General features: G+C 51.0%; 2 protein-coding genes across 2 annotated transcripts; one reads left to right on the plus strand and one right to left on the minus strand.

Annotated features, from left to right (window-relative positions):
- Positions 1-7,390: 7,390 nt before the first annotated feature.
- Positions 7,391-15,333, minus strand: LOC119874060 (collagen alpha-2(I) chain-like). Its single transcript, XM_038553292.1, has 4 exons — positions 15,021-15,333; positions 14,535-14,797; positions 11,789-11,983; positions 7,391-7,997 (listed from the first exon to the last, which is right to left on the minus strand). Exons 1-4 carry the CDS (start codon positions 15,331-15,333, stop codon positions 7,935-7,937), a joined length of 834 nt encoding a protein of 277 aa, XP_038409220.1. The 3' UTR covers positions 7,391-7,934.
- On the plus strand, positions 15,332-19,956 carry FOXE1 (forkhead box E1). The gene has a single exon (XM_038552907.1). The coding sequence runs from the start codon at positions 15,332-15,334 to the stop codon at positions 16,472-16,474; it is 1,143 nt and encodes a 380-aa protein (XP_038408835.1). The 3' UTR covers positions 16,475-19,956.
- Positions 19,957-22,077: the final 2,121 nt, after the last annotated feature.

The raw sequence follows: 22,077 nt of genomic DNA on the forward strand, positions 1-22,077 counted from the left end.
CAACAGATTTTAAAACTCTACCAGGTGATTCCAATGTGCAGAGCTGAGAGCCAATGATCTAGGTTTACAAAGAGAGGCACAGATAGATGGATGGAGAATAGGAAGATAGATGATACAGATAGATGACATAGATGGATAAATTAGATAGATTGATGATAGTTCATAGCTTTTTGAAAGAGAGAGATAACAAGTAGGTTAGATAGACAACATATCTGAAAGTCTGAAGGAAGGGAAGAAGGAGGAGAGGAAAGTCAGGGAGAAGAAAGGAGGGAATTTGGAATGATGCTGTCAAATCAGAAATGAGCCATAACTCAGTCCCTAAGTGAACAAAGAAAAGAAGGAAATAAGAGTGAAAGTGGAAAAATAAAATAAAAAGTGAATGTGTCTAGCTAATGCAATGAAGTTTACAACTTGTCTCTTCTTTTTTTTATTATTTGTGTTTACAGACTGTACCCCCCTACTCACTTCACGAGGATACCTGTGCTGTCTCAAAAGTGAAAGAATGAGGAAGGACTGCTTAATAGGTAAACAGATTCCTTCTGGGGTGATGAAAACAGTTCTGTAGCTAAACAATGGCAATGGTTGCCCGGCACTGTGAATGTACCAGATGTCACTAAGGGTAGATTTTATGTTCTGTGTATTTTACCATAATAAAAATATACATTAAAGGGGACGCCCGGGTGGCTCAGGGGTTGAGCGCCTGCCTTTAGCCCAGGACATGCTCTGGAGACCTGGGATCAAGTCTCACATCGGCCTCCCTGCATGGAGCCTGCTTCTCTCTCTGCCTGTGTCTCTGACTCTCTCTCTCTCTCTCTCATGAATAAATAAATAAAATCTTTAAATATCTATATCTATATATATTAATCTATATATTAATCTATATATAGATATAGATATAGATATTAAAGAAAAACTGATTAAATATTTTACCAGGCAATAGGGTAATTCCTTATTGCCTCCAGTGCTAAATCTGTTCCAGGTCTCCTAGCAGTGAAGGCAAAAGAAGAAATCTGGCTGGTTATCGGGTTCCTATACCAGGGTCTCCCTCTCATTTTGCCCAATCCCTGCATCACACGATCAGCGAGTGCAAGAGTGAAGGTGAAGGTTGGGGATCCGTGGGTGGCTCAGCGGTTTAGCGCCTGCCTTCGGCCCAGGGCATGATCCTGGAGTCCCAGGATCTAGTCCCACATCAGGCTCCCTGCATGGAGCCTGCTTCTCCCTCTGCCTGTGTCTTTGCCTCTCTCTCTCTCTCTCTCTCTCTCTCTCTAATGAATAAATAAAATCTTTAAAAAAAGAGAGAGAGAGAGAAAGAAAAGAGTGAAGGTGGGAGTCCTTTGGAAGGTTTGGCTCAGCTGGGAAAGGAAGATTTGCAGCGCTGGGAGAGGCAAGTCAGAGCTCAGCTCCTTCCCCACCAGGGCAGTCCGCATCTGCTTAGAGCCTGTCATCAAACTGCATCTGAAGAATAGCAGCTCCTGCTCCGCATGGCCTCTGCTGGTGGGTCTGAAGGGCTGTTTGTTCAGCCTGCGCAGGACAAAATCAGCCCTGACAGTGATGGCCCCGTCGGTATTATGTAAGGGGACCCGGCTTACCTGCCCGTAGACAGACAAAGCGGATGATTTGACAGGCAAAACAGAGGCAGCCTCTTCACTCGCAGGCAGCCAAGGGGCTATTCAAAGCCGAGACCTGGAAGATTTTCATGAGGTGCTGACATATGAAGCCAGAATGCAGCAGCAACAAGGCAAAACTGACACCCCGTGCAGTCAGGCATGGCAGCAGCTCTGGGCATCCAAATGGGGCCTAAGGAAGCTTTGAGGATTCCCCACCTGTGAGAGAGAGACAGAGAGAGCCCAAGAGAGCAACTGGGGGGAGAAAGAGGCCCAACTTTCAGGCCTGAGCCTTCAGCAAACCTCACCTTTGCCAACGGCTCTTAGTATGATTCAACTCAGGCACCTCCTCCAGGCCTTTCTTATGGAAGCACCGGACTCAGGTGCAGAGAGCCAGGGGTACCTTGGTCCTTCAGTTACTGACAAGCCGTCCACAGGAGGGGCTGGTTGGGCAGCAGAGAAACACATACCAGGTGCCCACTGCATGCTGGGCATTAGCTAGGAGCTCCACTCCCAGGCACTGATTTCACCTTCACAGGAGCCCTGTAAGTACCACCCTGTTATCTTTATTTTGCACAACAGGATACAGTTCTCAAAATAGTAACTTGCCCAAACTCACACAGCTGGGAAATGGCAGAGCTGGGATTTGAACCCAGGTCTCTTCAGCACCCAAACCATGCTCTTTCTACCTAAATGGAGCCAGTGCACAAGATCCACAAGGCCCTGAGTCACACTTTGTTTTCAAAGTGGCACTAGCACCTCCCAGTTCTGTGATGCCGGTCATATCCCTTCCCTTCTAGGAGCCTCAACACATCTGCATCTGCAATGTGAGCTGCCGAGGCCAGGGGGCGGGGGTGCGGGGGAGGGGGGGGGCGGGTGATGAATAAGACAAGCAGTTGAGGATGCTTGGTTGTGGACTGGTGTTAGGTCAACATTGCTGAGCTTCTTCACCATGCTGCTGTTTGTTCTCAAAACTACCCCTGCCCCCGAAGAGGTTGCCAGAACAATGGGGAAAACGCTTTATCTAGTCCCCTCTCAGGAATCTGAAAGAGTATTCTCTGCCAGTGTCATGTGCAACTTGAGAGCAGAATTGCACCTGACTTGTCTACCCCCAAAACAGTCAGCACAGAGCCTGCATTCAGTAGGTATCCAGTAATGCTGTTTAATGAATGAATGAAAATGTGAATGAGTGGTTTGCCACAACACATCATATGTTGTGATGCAAAGAGCTGAGCATCAGACAAGGTTCTGGTTCCACCACTAATCACTATGTGGCTTTGGGCCACTCACTGGCCCTCTCTGGACCTCAGCGACCTCATTTATAAAATGAAGGGGATGAATTAGGTACTGTCTAGCAGCCCATGTCAATGTCAACTCTAGTTTTGCAGAATTAAAGGTGAAAAAAAGATCACACTTTCTGCAGCCCACCCTCCCCCCTCCATAAAAAGCTGAAGCTTTTTATGATCACATTTGAGGATAGTCAAGGAACCTTCAGCTCTGTAACCCCTGATTTGATCAGAAGCAGACCAGCAACATTCTCAACAGTCAGATCCTCCAGCCTATGGAACAGAGACTCGCTCATGTGTGCACAGTGCTTTACAGTTTGCAAAGCACTTCCCCTCCTTCCTGTCATTTAAACCTCAGCTCAGCCCTAGGAGGGAAACAGGACACATGTCACCATCCCATTAACTGACTACAAAACTGAGGTCCAGGAGGATTTCCTCCCTAGGAGGCATATGCATAAAAGCACCAGAGCTGAAATGTGAACCCAGAACCAACTCTTGATTCCAAATTCTACCTTCTTCCCTTCACACAGCTCACTTCTACACAGGTAGCAAAGAGGAGATGAACGCATTCAACCAAAACCAGTTTTGGAGAGTCACAAGTTTACCACCTGGGTGGAAAACTTCCCAGCATTTTAAAGTCAAATTTGGGGCAGATGGGTGCAGTTCACGGCTACCAGGTGGGCTCGTGGCCATGGAAAGTGGGCTGTGGAGGGATGCAAGAGTCCAAGCTGGTGCCCAGGCATCAGATGCCACTTCCATACAGCAGGTGGAAAACCTACATGCAGTCTCTGAATACTGAGATACCGAAATACTGAGATGCCCCATGGATAAGCAGCGAGAGCCCAAACAACCATCCCCACCCCTACCCATGCTGCCTGCTGTGCATCCATTCTGATTGGCCCCCGCCCTAGTGCCAACGTTCTGATTGATCAATACCCCTGACTTATTGGTTTGGGTTAAAAAAAAAAAACAGCTTTATTGACATATAATAGATATACAAGAATAGCAGATATTTAATCCACACTTTTTGGTGAGTTTGGTTATATGGATATACTGATGATACTATCACCCCAAAGTAACATACATATCCATCTCCTCCAAAAGAATTATTGTACTCCTGTGTATGTGTGTGTGTGTGTGTGTAAGAACATTTAACATGAGATCTACCCTCTTAACAAATTTTTAAGTGCATAACACTACATTGTTAAGTGTAGATACTATGTCCCACAGCAGAGCTCTTCAATTTACTTATCTTGTAACTTTATACTGATTGAAAAACATCATGGTTGTTAAGTATGTTTAGTATTACTCCATCTGGCTAGAGAGATGATAGGGAATCTCTTAGTGCTTCTCATTCATTTTGAGTGTGAGAGTCCTTTTCTCAAATTCCACAGTTCTCAAAACATGCACACATACATGGAAGGTAGATATACTTTTATGTAAGCATTGAGGAATTCTATGTCCCAAAAAAATGACCAAAACTTCAGTAACATCTGTAGATAGATTTGCATTTTATTTGTGACACAGTCTTAATCCAAGACCTATGAATGACTTCATCAATAGAAAATGCCTGGTGCTTTTAGTGACTGGAGCAGACTTTGCAATGTTCTCTTCCATAGGGTTCTAAGGTTGCCAACCAGATCCTCCTCTTCAATTTGATAGCTGAAGAAACTAAGGCTGGAGAGAAGATTGGACATTCTCAAACCCACTCACTACTTGGAGCTAAAACTTGAAGTGGCATCACGTTCAAGATTTATGGTATCCACAGGTTATATCAGGGGCTGCTGACTGGGCAGAGGATATCTCAGGTTGGGCCACCTGGGGCTTCCATTATGGGACAAAAATCATTCATGGAGGTAGCCAGAGCAAAGACCTACAGCCCTCTTACTGAGTGAGGTCAAACTTACAGAGGCTACTCCAGGCTGTTAGACTTAGGGAAGATGGGAGGTTTTGCAGTACAGCTCAAACTACAGGGAACACCTAGGCTACCACAACTAGAGACCTGAGTGATGAAAGGAGCCACACTTCTTACTGACCATTAGAACTTGCTCAGAGAAATCTTATTGACCCTGAAGGCAAAGGACACTGAGAGGCAGAGTTGGAAGTGTATTAACACACTATAAATATACTAGGGAACTGTGATGAAAGGCCACAGGCTCTGGCAAGAAACAGAGGGAACTCAAACACATCTCAGGTATATAGTCTTGGCCAAGTTTTGCTTAACTTCTGAGATCTCAATTTCTTTTTTTTTTTTTAAGGTTTTATTGATTTATTTAAGAGAGAAAGAGTATGAGGAGGGGGGGAAGTGGGAGGAGGTGCCCTATGAAGGGCTCAGGACCCTGAGATCACAACCTGAGCTGAAGGCAGATGCTTAACCGATTAAACCATCCAGGCATCTCCTCAGATCTCAATTTCTAAATATGTAAATGGGACTGTTCTGAGGAATGATTAAGTGAACTAATATATATAGCTCCTATTCAAAGCCTGATATAGGTACCTTAATTCAACAAATGTTCCATTTCCCAGAATAATCGGAACGAACTCCTCCAACCTGTAGGAGAACTACAGTCTGACAATCAGTTTAAGAACCACTACCTTGTTCTGAACAATAATTCTTTCCAATCAATTCGTTTTTCTTCTGTCCACTTTTCCAACCCTTTGTTCTTTTACCACTTTTCTCCGATTTTCCTATAACCAACCAGCATTGCTCCAAAGCAATCTGAAGCTCAGGTGGGTCAGTTCTGCTAGGCACACCCAAATTTCTGACCCATAGAAACTGTGAAATAATAAATGTTTGGTGTTTTAAGATGCTGATTTGGGGGGTAATTTGTTACACAGCAATAAATAATATATTATTATTATTGGTCATGAGGGAAACGCAAACTAAAGCTACAATGTGATACCAGTACCTACTCACTAATAAGGGTAAATTTTTTTAAAGATTTTATTTTTAAGTAATCTCTACATCCAATGCAGGGCTGAAAGTCACAACCCCAAGATCACGAGTCACATGCTCCACTGACTGAGCCAGCCAGGCACCCTTAAAAATGGTGAAATTTTAAAAGACTGAACATATTGAGTATTGGTAAGGAGGTAGAGCAACTAAAACTCTCATGCACTGCTAGTAGAAATGAATGAAATCCAGCCACTTTGTGAGAAAAGTTTGGCAATTTCTTAAAAATCTAAATATACACCTACCATCTGACCTAGACATTCCTCTCTTAGAAATTTACTCAAGAGAAATAAAAACATTTGTCCACACAAAAACTTCTACCCAACTATTCATAAGTTTTGTTTGTAATAGCCAAAAATGGAAACAATACAAATGTCCATCAACAAGTGAATAAACAAATTGTAGTATATCCATATAATAGAACACTATCTTATCAAAAAAAAAACTTATTTTTTAAAGATTTATTTATTTATTTATTTATTTATTTATTTATTTGAGAGAGAAAGTGAGTAAGAGAGAGAGTGTGTGTAAGAGTGGAGGGGAAAAAAAAAGAAAAAAAAAGAGTGGAGGAGGAGGGAGAGGGTGAAGCAGAGTCCTCACTGAGCAGGAAGCCCGATGTGGAGCTCAATCCCAGGACCCTAGGATCATGACCTGAGCAGAAAACAGATGCTTAACTGACTGAGCCATCCAGGCACCCCGCAAAGAAATTTTTAAAAAGAGAATTGGCTGTTGACATCACAACCTGGTCAAGAATCAAAGTAATTATGCTGAGCAAAAGCAGCCGGACAAAAAGAATACAATGTGTTATACAATTTATATAAAATTCTATTAAATGCAAAATACAGTGCCATAAGTAGATCAGTGATGGCCTATGGATAGTGGCAGGATAGAGCAGATAAGCAGTCCAAGGAAACTCTTAGGAGTGATGGATATGTTAATTACCTTAATTGTGATAAGTTGCAAGGTATCTTGGAGATATCTTGGTAGCAATATATTAAAAGCCATAAAAATGTTCCTGTCCCCATAAATCTCACTCATAGGAATTTGTTTTAAGGATATTTCAAAAGAAATAAAAAGTTCTTTACACAAACAAATTCATAGTCATATCACCTATATCAAAGATATTGAGAACTACCTGATTGCCCAGTGAATGTGACAGGGTTAAATCAACACTAGACCATTTCACTCATAATGATAGATGAAAAATGGAAAGTAAGGGGCAACATGTAGTTATGTTTACAAAATAATACAAATGTGTTACAAAATAATACAAAATTGTACATACACCATGATTACACCTATGTAAACATACATACATGTGCAAGAACACAAAGGAGATAAAAACCCAGAACAGGGATCCCTGGGTGGCTCAGGGATCCCTGGGTGGCTCAGCGGTTTAGTGCCCGCCTTTGGCCCAGGGCGTGATCCTGGAGTCCTGGGATCGAGTCCCACGTCGGGCTCCCGGCATGGAGCCTGCTTCTCCCTCCTCCTGTGTCTCTGCCTCTCTCTCTCTCTCTATGTCTATCATAAATAAATAAATAAATAAATAAATAAATAAATAAATAAATAAAATAAATCTTTAAAAAAAAACAAAAACCCCAGAACATAGGAAAACCTAGCAGGTGAATGAGCTATAACTGGCATGTGAGTGACTTTTTATTCCTGTTGTCTCCTGTAATGTTACAATGTTTTCATAACAGTTTTTAAAGTATCTCCTTTGTTGGTTTTGGCTCAGTCTCCCAACTTGGTGATTATTCTGAGTCTTGCATCTATCAGCTACCAGCATCAGCACCTCAGCGTGGTCAGCCGCAAGTTCAATCAGCTTGCCTCCTATGTCTTCTAAATCATGGGCAAAATGCCGAACAGAACTACAGTGTGATGTGAAGGACATGCTCTTTTCTTGGTGAAAATCTTCCATTGATGTTACGTCTGTTTAGGTTATTTCAATACCATAAATGACAGAAACCCAGTTCCCAAGGGAGGAGTACTAGGAGGTTGTCAGCAAAGGGAGCCTGGAAAAGGAGGTGGAGCTGCTTACCTGAATGTGGACCATCTTAATCATTGGGTAAAGCCAATGCCAATCATCCCTGTTCAGAAAGCTGCTTCAACAATCAGCGGCAATTCCACAAACAACAAACAGGAAATAGTAGGCATCTATGAGGAAGTTAGAACGTTGAAAAAGGAAGAAATAGAAGTCTGTGACAGGCTTCACTACTGTGTTATTCCACTGACGCAGAGCCAACTTCTAGCCGTCCATTTGGCCACACTAGCTGGGGCTAGTTTGGCCTGGCCAGAGCTCAGGGAAGACAGAAAGCCATACACATCACCCACAGAAGGTGAGACCCCCCCCCCAAAGGATGCCAGCATCAGTCTCTCCCCTCTTTCCTACTCTTGGAATATGTCCAAACACACATCAAAAGGGCAAACCCAGGTCCCCTAACCAGCCCCGAGGCCCCTGGAATCCTACCCTATGGGTGGAGCACATGGACAGCTTCAGGACTAAACAATATGCCTTTGAATATACCCAGCCCAGTGCTGAAGCCCTTCCCCAACCCTCCCGCCAAAAGGTTGGGCTAGATTTGTCTAGCCAGAAACCAAGGCTGCAGGCAAACCCAAGGTCCTAAGTTTCACCTTCCTTCATGTCCTGCTTATCACCCTCAAGACCTCTCATTCTATAGCCACACAGTCATTCCTTAGCGATCCAGTGCTCTGCCCCCAAAGCCCAGTTAGTGACAGGTCTGAGACTTGCTAGTGTCCCAATACATTCATGTATTTAAAGTACATAAAGGGTTTAAAACAGTATCTGCACATAGAAGAGTATTGCAATATTAGTAAACTTCACAACTCTTATAACATCAGTATCATCCCCATTCTATAGATCGAAAAGTTAAGGCTGAGAATGGGTAAGTGGCCCAAAGTCACACAGCTAGGAAGAGGCAGAAATAGGACTTGACCCTGGACTCGGTGATTTTTAAGTAACTGGCTCTCATAGCAGGGCTCCATCGTGCCTTATGCCAGGCCCTGTGCCGGTGACCTGGGTGCCCAGGTGGATGAAATCCCAGTTCCTGCCACTAAGGAGCTCTCAGAGAAGAACAGAGACAGTCATATAACCAAATCATTACACCACAAAACATATGACAAGTGCCCAAATCCAAACATGCTGGGGCAGGCTCAGAGAGGGAGTGTTTTACTTACTCAGGCAGATAAGGGAGGACTTCCCAGAAGAGGAGACATTTGAGCTGAGGTGGGGTTGGGGGTGGGGGGGGAGTTGGCTTCCCCAGGCTGAGGGCACCACTTGGTGGAAGTACTGTGAAGCTGGGAGCAGTGAAGACCAAGGGAAAGAGGAGGGGTGGGAAGGGACTGCATTGTGCAGGGAGGGCCAGGAAAGGGGCACTTGATCTCGCCTTGAATGAAGGGGAGCCATTGGGGATCTTTAAGCAGCCAAGTGGCCTGGTTTATGCAGACGGACAGCAGGAGTGGCCTGCTGAGGACTGTTTGGAGTCTTAGACTTGTTGGGATGGCTGGCAACAGGTAACCCTGTGTTCCCTCTCCTCAGGCTCAACAGAAGGGAGGGAGCAGAAGGCTCTGAGAGGCATGTGGCCAGAAAGGCTACGGATCAGGACTCCCACCAGGTGCAGCATATTCCTGGCTGCACATCTCTCCACCCCTTCTTGCCATGGCCCACACCATCCTCGGGGAGGGAAGACACGGGTGTGGGCAGCCTGGCCCTAGCTGAAGTGTGCAAGCCCCCTCACTTCCCACCAGCCGACTCTCTTTGGGAGTGACTTAATGGATGTACCCAGAAAGAGAAGACAGACAGGTGGAGGCCTACTCACACACAGAGGCAGAAAGACAGCTGGTGACACAGAGAGACACACACTCCCAGGCCGCTAGATACACAGAGGCCTAAAAATGCCCTAAGGAAAGAGGCCAGAGGAGAGCTGGGCTGCTACCCATGCCCCCCATGGTGCAGTGTCTTCCACGGCCTGCCTCACACCCTGGGCCCTGGGCCCTGAGCCCTGAGCAACCAGCCAGCCAGCGGTGCTGGGTTCCTGAGGAGACTTGCCTGAGGCAGGAGGCCCGGCTCTAATCACCCCCAGCCCCACACTCAGCCCACACCCCCGACCTGGATGGAGTTTAGGGCAAGTCACCCTGATGGGCTCCAGGGCCGGACTGCAGGAGTCCTCAAGGATCTCCATCTCTTTCCTAGGCCTCGCCTGGCCTGGAGAGGGGGAGCAGGTCCCCGTCTGTTCCCGTGTGCCGCAGGTGGCTGAACTAGAATGCTGTCTAGTGCATTTCCCCTTTGAGGGGAAAGGGGAGTAATCATCAGCCCTTTTGAGATTGTCTTGCAAACCAGAAACTCCGTCTCTGACATAAACATCCGTAAGTTTCCGTGCCCATAGCAGGCTTCTCCGAGTCCCAAGGCAGCGCATGGAGCGCGGAAAGCGTAAGAACCGCGGGCCCCGACGATCCCCGGTGTGCCGGAATCTAAGCGCCGCGCGCCCACCCGCCACCCTGGGAAGACCCGGGGTCTCGCCCTTGTCGCCACCTCCGACGGGGATTCGGGGATTCGGCTCTCGCAGGAGAGGCCACCGCCAAGCTCTGGCCAGCCCGGCCCCGCTGGCCGTGAGCCGACGGGACCGCACGCGCGCTCCTCGGTCCCTGGCTGTTCCGGGAACGCTCGCCGAGCGCCCAGAACAGGTGCAGGAGCTGACCTGGGGCGGGGGCCGGGGCGGGGGCCAGGGCGGGGGCGCGGGGCGGCAAGTCCGCGGAGCCGCCCGGCCCTTCTCGCTGCGCCGCGGCCGCTGCGGAGCTCCGCGCCCCGGGGACTCGCGGGCAGGGCTGGGAGAAGATTCCGGGGCAGCGGCTGGGAGCGGAGGCGCTTCCCGGGGCGAGCGGGGAGGCTGGGGGCGGGCTAGCCCAGCCGGCGGCAGGACGCACGAGGCAGCCCTCTGGGCCCAGTTCCCCCCATCCGTCTCCGAGTGGCAGTAATCCTGCGTTCGCGGGTTCAAGCGAACCGGTGGCTAAAGTGTTTCAAGCCGCGCGGCCGGCACCGAGCCCCGGGGGTCCCCCAGCCGCGCCACTCGCGGAAAAGAGGCCACACCCGAAGGGCCTCGGAGTCTAAAATCCCTGGGCTAAGCTGCAGAAAACAATTTACTTTAATTAACAGCTACTTCTTCCGGGAGTGCGTCTTATCTCCACCCAAGAGTGAGAATGACTTGACTTTCCCCCTACAGCTCTCTCTCTCTCTCTCTCTCTCTCTCTCTCGCCCCCCCCCCCCCTCCACGTCCAAGTTTCGCCCTGAAAACAATTGAAAAGCGGAGAAAACAATCACGGATCAGAGATGTGTCCTACTCCATCCTCTCGACTCTCTGGAAGAGGGGCGACAGGTAGGGGAGCCCCCACTTCACAGATGGGGAAACAGGTTTAAAAGGGAAGCAGAGGGCTCAATGCCACTGGGCCAATAATGAGCTAGTTATAAATCAGAGCTCTCACTCCGCACCCCTGCAGCTATCCTGCAGCTATCCTCGGCCGGGCTCCCTGTGACATGGGACCCCTTTTGTGGCAGTGTCATGTCTGATGCTCTCTGAAGGCGCCGGACAGCCTGCTGACCCTGACTGATTGTCCCAGAGTAAACCAAACAGAGGTCATTGTGTTCCCGCTGTCCCAAGATTCTTGGATCTGATCTGCAAGCATCGTGGCCTGAAGTTTCCATTGTCACTTGATAAGGACAGTAACCTAGGCCAGGAAATATGACTGGGCTCTGAGAGCCCAGGGAAAGATAGAGAAACTGTGGGTGCTGGAGGTAAGGCGCCCTAGACCCCAGTTTCCCTTTCAGCATGCAGCCTCCTCTCAAAGACTTCAAGCATCCCTTTGACAATCTGGGCCTAGTTTCCTTCCAACTTATATTTCCAAGATGTCCTTTAGGGAGAGGAGCTAGTTACCTTTGCATCTGCATGAGGGGCATCTGCGTCAAGGGATATGAAGGAATTTCCCGTAACTCCACGGATCCCCTCCTTTATATTTACGGACTCTCTAAGGGCGCTTGAAAACCGAGGGCACTTCAAAACTAAGGAAAGTAGTTGTAGGGAGAAGAGTTGCAAGGTCTTCTGCAGATGACCAGCATTCCTCCACTGCCCCTAAAAATTGAACATAAAATAGCCTTTGAGGTTTTTCCAAAGGTGTATGCCGAGCATAGGCTCAGGGCTGAAAGCAGGTGCAGAGGAGATGGAAATCACCCAGCACCCGCCCACATCAACACCAACGCACCCCTGCTAAACTAGGAAATAATCTCCAACGGGCTGGAACCCACTCTGTGGCTTTCAAATGGTTCTCAGAGGCATGTGCTACCCCTACAAATGTTAACAGACACTGCACAAGAGAAGAGGGAGGACTTGACCAGAGACAAGCAAAGAAATGCCCTTGCATGGAGGGGGATCTGTTTGCATAGTTTTGATCCAAACAAACGGTAAACCGTCCCAATTCATTCATAAAATCATTTAATTCAAATTTTGCATCACGGATTTATAGAATCTTCAAAGTACGGAATTTTAAAATGTATTATTAGAATAAAACATCTACAGAATAGGATCTTTAGGATCCTTTGTTCATGAAAATCTTGACCTCAGGATAGTAACACTTGCTCTGATGTACAGGAGTAGCTCTGTAGCAGCAAAGTCTTAGAAAAAGGAATCAGAAATCTAGAATAATGGGTTCACAGACACAAAATATTGAGGAACAAGAAATCCTGAGACGTGAGGCTTCTAACCATAGTCACTGGAGCTTTTAAAAGTAAAGAATCATAAAGTCATGGGACCTATCATTAAAGCATACAACCAGGAATATTATAAGAATCATCAAAATTAACGTCTTTGAGTTACAGAATAGTGGATTCAGTACTGACATTATTTTGTAATTTGGATCCAGCACTAACATTCTGGAATTAAGGAAGAAGAGAGGTGTGGATTTATGGGACCCAAATCTTCTAATCAGACATTCCTAGATAGAAATTCAAATTAAGTAATATATACCTCAGAGCTATGAAAATATCTAAAAACTAAAGAAGCTGCAGTTCCCAGTAGTGGCATCATATTTTCAGGAATAAAATCTTAGTCCCAGCATCTCAAAATATGAAGAATTCGCTTTTACATTTTGACCAGAAGCTTATAGGAATATAATCACACTCAAAGAATTTAGACTTCTGGTCATAGACTCTTAGAATTACAGATTATTTGATTTGTGGAAACATGTTAGGATAGTGATCCAAAATTAAAAATTTGAAAATCTGAATCTTAGAACTTTGGAAATAGAGAGAACCACAAAATCCAGTGCTGAAAGATTGCTATGATGTAATCTGGCTAAAACAACAACAAAAAAATTTTTTAACATTCTTTTTTCCTGTTGCAAAAATGTAACAGGGTGAAATCCGGATTTCCGCATTGTCTTTACTTTGGAAGGCGAAAACGGAGTTTTGCTGAACGAGTGAAAAAGCCCCTCTCCAATCGTCGGCGCACCCATCCGCCGAGGGAAGTCTTCACGCAAACCGTGCAACTGCTTCCACACTCGGGTCGGCGGAGCGAGGATCTCTGCCTCTTTCCTCCGCAGGCAGCTGCCCCAGTGCTCGGCCGGGCTGAACCTGCAGCGAGCCCGCCGCCACGAAGGACGCAACTAAAACCCCCGAAGGCCCGGCCGCCCGCGCCCTGGAGACTCGCTCCGCCTCGCCCTACACCCGCAGCCGGCGGGAAGCTGCCCCGCGGCTGGAACCCCTGGAGTCGGGACCAAGGTCCGGATTCCTAAGGACAGAAAGGGCCTCCGAGGTCCGCCCTCTTGCCCCCAATTCACAGAGGAGAAAACTGAGGCCGTGCCTCGAAGAAAAGGACCGGCCCAAGGTCTCCCCGCGCAAGACCACAAAGGGAACCCAGGCTAGCGGGGCGGCCGCCGCAGGGAGCCTCGGGTGAGGCCAGGGGGGACGCCCTGCGGGATGGCTGGAAACGAACTCAGCAAGAGGGTCCCCTCTGCCGGGCCACCTGGAGCACCCACACCTGGGCCGCAGCCTCTGCGGGAAGAGACTGCTCGGCTGCCCCCCTGGGGGCTCCGGGAGCCACTTGGAGCCCTCTGTGGCCTGGGCGAACTGTAGGAGGTGGCCACCACCCGAGGACAGAAGCCTAGCCTTCATGCTCTTTAAGCTGCACGCTGCCTTCCGCCACGTAGAGGGATCCTGGGTCACCCAAAGACAGGGGACGGGGGCGGGGGGTGGGGTAGTTTTCCCTAAATATTGGGTGCGGAGGCGCAAACCCTCCGCGCAGTCGAGGAACCTGGGACCCATAGAGAGAAGGTGGCTGCCTCCCGCCCGGAGCCGGCGAAGCGCAGTCCTAACAGAGGCGCAGGTGTGAGCCCCGTTGAGCGGCAGAGTCGCGGCGAGGCCAGGGCAAGCCACCTCCACGTCCCCTACCGGGCCCAGGCATCCTCCGCAAGATGAGGGGCTGCATGGGCAAGGCGCGAGGCGGCTGTGGCTGGGGTGTGAAGATCATCCTTGAAATAGCAGCCAGCTGCACGGAGCTCTCCCCTTCCCCGCCGTCTACCCCACAAGAACCAGGCGCCCCCTCGCTCGCTCCTCCTGTCTCACCCTCCCCCGACCAAAAAAAAAAAAAAGAAGAAGCAGCAGCAGCGAAGCGAGCCCGTCCTTTTCACCTGCGGGTCCCAGCCCTCGGCAGAGGCTGGTGAAGTCCGGAAGCGCTGCGTCTCCCGGGACAGTCCCTGTCCCGGCCTCAGTGTCCCCGTCGGCGCGCAGGGGAGGCCAGCCCGGCGAGCTCTCGAGCCCTCCCCGCCCTGACGTTGCGGGGCTCCCGCCTCGCCTGCACCGCGGCTCCCACCTGCAGAGGTGCGCCGGGCCCAGGGGGCGGGCGGTCGGGGGGCGGGGGGGGGGCCGGGCGCCGCCCCACGCTTCCTGGCGCCTTTAAGGAGGAGAAGCCGGCGGAGGGAGGAGCCGGTCCGGGTGTGTGCAGGGGAGCGCCTCGCCCGCGGTTTCGGCGGCCGCAGGCCAACGCGGAGGAGAGAACAGTGGCCGGCCTACCCGTGCCCCTCGCCGCCTCGCGCTCCGCAGCGCCGCAGCCTAGGCAGCCCCCGCGGGTGCGCCTCCGCCCCGAGGGCCCCGGCCTCGGGCCCCCGCGCCCGCACCTCCTCCGCGCGCGACCTCGACGGCCGGCCTGGTCGGCGGGAAGCACAGGCCGGCTGCAGGCGCCCCCGCACCGTCCGGCAGCAGCGCGCACCGGGCCCGGCCCCGCGCTCCGGGACGCGAGCGGAGCCGTCGGTGGGCGGGACACTCCGCGCCTCTCCGCAGGCCGAGGGCGCCGAGCCCGGGCGCAGCCCTGCCGGGGACGCCGCGCTGCGAGGAGCTCCCCGCCGAGGGCCCGGCGCGCAGACCCGCCCCCGCCCCTCGACAGCCGCGGGCGGCGGGGACGCCCCGGGGCGCGCGGGACGGCCGCGCCATGACGGCCGAGAGCCGGCCGCCGCCGCCGCAGACCGAGGCGCTGGCGGCCGTGAAGGAGGAGCGCGGCGAGCCCGCGAGCGGGGTCCCGGCGGAGGCCGCGGGGCGCGGCGCGGGCGGGCGTCGGCGCAAGCGCCCCCTGCAGCGCGGAAAGCCGCCCTACAGCTACATCGCGCTCATCGCCATGGCCATCGCGCACGCGCCGGAGCGCCGCCTCACGCTGGGCGGCATCTACAAGTTCATCACCGAGCGCTTCCCCTTCTACCGCGACAACCCCAAGAAGTGGCAGAACAGCATCCGCCACAACCTGACGCTCAACGACTGCTTCCTCAAGATCCCGCGCGAGGCCGGCCGCCCGGGCAAGGGCAACTACTGGGCGCTCGACCCCAACGCCGAGGACATGTTCGAGAGCGGCAGCTTCCTGCGCCGCCGCAAGCGCTTCAAGCGCTCGGACCTCTCCACCTACCCGGCCTACATGCACGACGCGGCCGCCGCCGCCGCCGCCGCCGCCGCCGCCGCCGCCGCCGCCGCCATCTTCCCGGGCGCCGTGCCCGCCGCCCGCCCGCCGTACCCGGGCGCCGTCTACGCGGGCTATGCCCCGCCGCCGCTCGCCGCGCCGCCCGCGGTCTACTACCCCGCGGCGTCGCCGGGGCCGTGCCGCGTCTTCGGCCTGGTGCCCGAGCGGCCGCTCAGCCCTGAACTGGGCCCCGCGCCGTCGGCGCCCGCGGGCTCCTGCGCCTTCGCCCCGGCCGGCGCCCCCGCCGCCCCCGCCGGCTACCAGGCCGCGGGCTGCGCGGGGGCGCGACCCGCCAACCCCGCCGCCTACGCGGCCGCCTACGCGGGCCCGGACGGCGCGTACCCGCAGGGGGCCGGCGGAGCCCTCTTCGCGGCGGCGGGCAGGCTGGCGGGGCCCGCGTCGCCCTCCGCGGGCGGCGGCGGGGGCGGCGGCGGCGGCGGCGGCGGCGGCGGCGGCGTGGAGCCCGCGGTGGACTTCTACGGGCGCACGTCGCCCGGCCAGTTCGGAGCGCTGGGGCCCTGCTACAATCCCGGTGGGCAGCTCGCAGGGGGCGGCGGAGGCGCCTACCACGCCCGCCACGCGACGGCCTATCCTGGCGCGGTGGATCGGTACGTGTCAGCCATGTGAGCCCAGCGCACGGTCCACAGCTGACAGTCGCCTCGGCCGCCCCCACGAGCCGAGTATGCCCGAGACCTGAGAACTGGAGGAGGACTGAGAGCCCTGCGGACGGGACCGGTGCATCACAGGCAGCCGGTTCGCCTTGGAAATGGGTGGCGGTGGGGAGGGGCAGTGGTGGCCCGCGGCGCGGACGGGGACAGAGGGGCCTCAATAAGGCGAAGCTCCAAAGGACGTGCCTTTCTGACATTCTACTGGGGAGGGTCCCTGGCGGTACTGGCGCGGCCTAGTGCCTACACCGGAGTCTAGGACCCAAAGTGTGGGGAATCACGTCTTCACTCTTCACTCTAACCTGTGTTGCAAGAACGCAGGGCCTTTTTGACACGGTTCGGCCTCTTGTGCCTTTGATTAGGTTACCAACAGCATCTTCCTTAAGGTGAGGAGGATGAGTTTGCAACAACAACAACAAAAAAGTGACTTCCCTTCTTTAAAAAACAAAACAAAATGGAAGAAGTCTCTCTGCTTCGCTTGACCTGGGGCTGGTTTTCCCTGCCTCTGAGAACTGCAGACCCAGCTCTTAGTCTGGACCTCAGCCCCACATCGCTACCCAGTTTCCATCACCCACACCCCGTTTCCCCATGTGTTATACAAGAGGGCTGCAGGATTCAACCCCGGTCCTTAAGGGCCTCATCATCCTCCATGCAGCCCTGCATATTTGGCAGCATCCGGTGGGCCACCCAGGGCCTAACCTTATTCCCAAGAACCGGAACAGAGCTCATGGCAAGCACCTAACCTAAAGTCGCTGGATTGGTTCCAGGCAGCAATTATGTTATAATTTCTCGAATCTTTTGAGCATGATGTGCTGATCATTTGGTAGCTGTTACTGCTAGGTCATAATTTGGTTTTCCAATGAGACAGGTAAAAATAAATTTATCCACTGTCCACTCTTTGATTTCATTAAGCAACCCTGGACCAAATTGGCAAACTAAAATACAAAGAGATGACAGGACTCGGGGGAGCTCTTTGAGGACCGGTTTCAGTTTGTTGAGCTGGCTCTTCCCGTCTCTGGCACCCTCTACCATACGAAAAGGAAAGAGAAAAATTAATTGGGGTTGTCAGTGAAGTAAGCTTTAGAAAGAAACTGGATTTTTAACTTTGTTTTGTATCCGTTTATTTTAAGCATCAAGCTGACCAAAATCAGAGAAAATCCAACCTCTTTCTCACCTTTCTCTTGAGAAATCTTGTAAGTTTTTATCCTGTAGTGAAATTTTCCAGTGTTCAGAGGCTCGGTGTGCAGCTTTCAGATCAACCTGAGGGTTCAGATGAACTGTTTTAATAAAAATCTTTGATCAAGTGAGTTCTGGCAAGAGAAACTCAGCCCCTTTCTGTGTAGTTAACTTGACAGGGAAGGGTTGGGGGTTCTGTTAAAAAGAGATTGAAAACCATTGGTAATTTTTATTTTTAATTTTGGGAATTACGCTGTCTTGTTCACAAAGACGTGTGAATGTGTTTCTGTCCAGACGGGTATTTGTCTAAATCAGCACTGTCCAATAGAAACATAATGCAAACTACAAATGTAATTTAAAATTTTCTAGTAGCCATATTAATAAAATAATAGTTGAGATTAATATATTGTATTTAACCCGATATATCCAAACTATCATTTGAACATACAATCAATATATAAATTTTGGAGGTATTTTACTTTTTTATACTAACTCTTCCAAATCTGGAGTGCATTTACACCTACAGCCCACCTAAATTTGGACTAGCCGCATGTCAAGTGCTCAGTAGCACTATGTGGCTGATGGCTACTGTATTGGACTCTACTGGTCTAGATGTTAGTCTCACCTGACTTCACTGGTGGTAAATGACCATTGAGGCAGGAGGCAGCTGGAGCACTGACCTTGCCGCCAGTGGGTCCAGGTTCCAGATCCAGCCCTGAGACCTTGCAAAAGTCTAGGCGTTGGGCCTCTCTCCTCTCCATATGCACGCTTGCAGGTATGAAATCTGAAGGTTCTCCGTGTGCGGTTGGACAGTCTGGCTCTCCTAGCCCAGAAATCAAGATGCCTAGCCTAGTTAGTAGTAGCCAGAAAATTGAGAGCCCTCCACCCAGAGATTTTTGTCCTTGGAGCCAAGGTTTTGGGCTGGGGAAGGGTGGTCTCTACACCCAGTTAGTGTGGGAGTTGACCCCCTTTTCTGTTTTTTAATTGCCAAGTCCAGTGCTTTGGCCATTAACCTCAAGTCCCTTTTCCTCCAGGGTCCACATTTGTGAATGGACCTGAGAGTCCTCCTAAAAGGTAAAGGAGACAGGAGAGGTGAAAAGCTCTGTGAACTATCAAGTGCTGGGCACTGGAGGGAGAAAAGGTTTTAATTTGTAAAGCGCCGCCAGATCCCGAAGCCTGCTGGAGCGTCGTGGTATGTAGCTGGGGGAGCGAGAGCGATGGGGTGGGAAAGTGCACGCGTCTTCGCAACCTCGCCACCTCCTCTCCGTTGTCCCCTAGGACATCAGGTGAGATGATGCCTGAGGTGGGGGTCTGTCCCCGGGGGGGGGGGGGGGGGGGAAGAGGGGAGGCCGGGAGGAGGGAACTGGTTGTGTGACGCGCGAGCCAGGCTGGAGAGACTGGGAGACGCGAGAGGTTGGGCTCGAGGCGTTGTAGACACCGCGGCCCCGAAGCGCGAGCACCACCCACCTGCCTGGAATGGACGCTGCGCCGGCGAGGGAGCGCCGCTCCGGCTGCAACCACGGCCCCGGTCGCGGGCGGACCCTGCAGTCCGCGGGGCTCTGGATCTTGAGAACATTTCTCTGGAGCGTCTTGGAACATTACAACTCCTAAGAATCCCCAAACCGTGGAACAGCCCCCGTCTGGGGGCTCAGGGACGGGAGATGAGTTTATCTTTATTTTTTTTCCTTCTTCTTCCTATTATGAAACTAGAAAAATCGTTTTCCCCTCTCTGGGCCCTTCACCCCCAGCGTCGTGTGCAGGCGCCCCGGGGCTGTGCGTAATTAGATGCGTTCTTCCCTAATTGCCCAAGGCTCGTTAGAATTCGCCCCAGAGCTGTAACATTTATTTTCTTTCAAATTAACTTTGCTTGCAATTAAGCTTAGGAAACCAGCAACAAAAGCAGACTTGGCCTGAGGTCGTTTACTACGAAAATGAATCAGGGAACCCTTTCCCCAATTTAAGGGGAAAGATTCTTGCGGCCAGCATTTGGGGAGAAGTGTCCGGGAGAGCAGAGAAGGAAGGGGAGCAGGAAGCTGCTAGCGGTGGATGGAACCGGCTTTGGCCTTCTTCCCCATCTCCGTGATTTGTGTATCGAGGAGCATGAGTAACCTGTTGAAATAAATTCGGGACAGTTTGAGCTGAACTACACACTCCTAACATGAAGCTAATGTATATAGTTACAGTTTACCCAGCAGGGTTCATAAACATAATCTCATTTACTAAGAACTTTGTGAGAATTTTCTTTTATTAAAAATTTTTATTACAAAATTGTTACATCTTCATTGTAAAAAACAACAACAATAACAAAAAGTTAGAAAGAAATTAAAGGAACCTATAGTTTGCCCAGAGAAAGCAAGCAAACACTTCAATGAGTATCTTCTAGTTTTCCTTTTTGTTTTTGTCTTTACTATACAGGAAGCCTACATCTCAACTTTTTCACTTAAAGGCTATGAGATCTTGAACAAGTTCCTTCCTGCACTGAGTAGGCCTCTTTTTTTCACCATCAACAAAACCAGGTGGTGGGTCCCTTTTACTCTTACATTCTCGAACTTCTCTGTTTTGGGTCACTTGAATCACGGATGCAAGGGCCAGGATGCCCTCCCTGTCATCTTATTTAAGAGACTGAAGCCCTGAAGCCTTGCAACTCCAAGTATGTGCCACAGACCAGCTGCAGGGGCAAGCCCTGAGAGCTCACTAGAAATGCAGAATCTCAGGTCCTACCCCAGATCTCCTGTACCAGAACCTGCATTTCAGCAAGACACTCAGATGATTCACATGCCCTAGGCAAAGAGGCAGAAATTTAGAGAAATGGGGGGGGGGGGGGAAATGAATGATATTGTCAAGATCAGAGATCCCAGAGAAACGTCCAGGAGCCTCCTGTTTCTGACCAAGAACCCAAACCAGTGATACAGTGCTGCTTCAGGCTCTGGCTGCACAGAGGAGAGGGGCTGGGCTGCAAGGGGAGAAGGCTGAGGAGGAGCACTCATCTCCTCCCTGGGGTGTACTTTCTGAGTCTTGGAATCCAGCCCTAGAACCCTAGAATGCATCTCACCTCGTGTCCCCAACTTTATGGGTGATAGTGACATGGCACCTTCTACGAGGGTGTACCTAAAAGCATCCTGAAAGCTGAGGTGCCAGTTAGAACCAGGGCAGGAACCCAGGCTCCTGACACCTAGCTGAGGTACTTTGAAGATTTGGGGTTCTGGTCTCTGTATCCTCTCGGCAGCAGTCATTGCCCAAGTATGTAATAAATTGGCCTCCGTTCCCTCAGCTCCAGCCCCAAATCTGGGGTAGTTAGGAGTTGAAGAGAAAAATAATGCTCTCTTGTTGGGACACAGTAGCCAGCAGGAAAGGGCCCCTATATAAGTCTGTCCTGGCCAAGGGATCCTCCAGTAGAGCTTTTAAGTACCCCCTTGGACAGCCCAAGATCCTGGACATTCTAATGAATCCTTTCCTGCCTCAAGTACACACCTTTCAGGAGAATTTGGTTTTCATGCTCATTTTGTTCCTTCGAAGAACTAACTCCTGGTAACTAAGGAAAAATCATCCCCAGTGAAAAGCAGTTCAGACAGAGGGCATGTCTCATGAAGAACAGGGCTGGAGCCCAGGATCACATACCAACTCACTGGGGGAACCAAGACTCTTATCTCAGTGCTCACATGAGTTCTCAATAATAGGAATACTGTGAGTGTGTGTCGAGCTTCTATAGAGCTAAAGCAAGAGCACATGATTTACCCAAGATCTCAGAGCTGTAAGTGTCCAAGCTGGACTAGAACATACGCCTCTCCCAAGGGACATAGTATTTGATTATCATCTTAATAAAAACCAATGTGGAGATGGAAGTAACCAGATAGGAGTGTGGTAAAGGTGGCTGCTGGGAGCTGGGGTGGACTGCACCTTCACTGGGGCCTCCATTGGATGAGCGGGTAAACTGGACAGGGCTGGGTTAAATAAATAGCTTAGAACTACCTAGAGGGAAAGCAGTGTGGCTAGTGCTTCTCAGCCTAAACTGAGCAGTGAAGTAAGTTAAAAACTGAACTGAAGAAAAAATGGGGCGGACAGGTGGGGCAAGGGAGGATAGGAGTTCCTTATCAGGTTTGCTGTCTGGTCTGTCCCTGCACTCTCCCCAGTATCTTCTCTCCCCAGCTGAGGCCAGAGCTGATCTTTGCAGAGCCCCTGGAATGGCCTTGGCAACTCCACCTCAGAAGAGGGTGACTGCTCCCTACAGAACTCCCCGTACCCCTCTGTCAGCCCCACAACCCCTCTTCTGCACTGAGGCTCAGATTTCCAGCTCAGCCCAGGGTTAACCAGGTGCAGAAGCACGTAGTCTGGGAGGCCCAGCGATCAACTGTCAGCCCCTCCCAGGGTGAGGAAGAAATTGGGAAGCCA

The sequence above is a fragment of the Canis lupus genome, chromosome 11, assembly GCF_011100685.1.
Source record: "Canis lupus familiaris isolate Mischka breed German Shepherd chromosome 11, alternate assembly UU_Cfam_GSD_1.0, whole genome shotgun sequence".
NCBI classification, from domain to species: Eukaryota; Metazoa; Chordata; class Mammalia; order Carnivora; family Canidae; genus Canis; species Canis lupus.

Excerpts from the sequence above, each read along its gene's own strand:
- FOXE1 (XM_038552907.1), top strand. The coding sequence starts at position 15,332 with ATGACGGCCGAGAGCCGGCCGCCGCCGCCGCAGACCGAGGCGCTGGCG.
- LOC119874060 (XM_038553292.1), bottom strand. The coding sequence starts at position 15,333 with ATGGCGCGGCCGTCCCGCGCGCCCCGGGGCGTCCCCGCCGCCCGCGGC. Across the intron at positions 11,984-14,534 it reads CCGAGGGCTGGGACCCGCAG|GGGCAGTGGAGGAATGCTGG; the intron begins GTGAAAAGGACG and ends TTCAATTTTTAG. Across the intron at positions 7,998-11,788 it reads CCCCTCATGCAGATGCAAAG|ATGCCTACTATTTCCTGTTT; the intron begins GTAACTAGCTCC and ends ACTTCCTCATAG.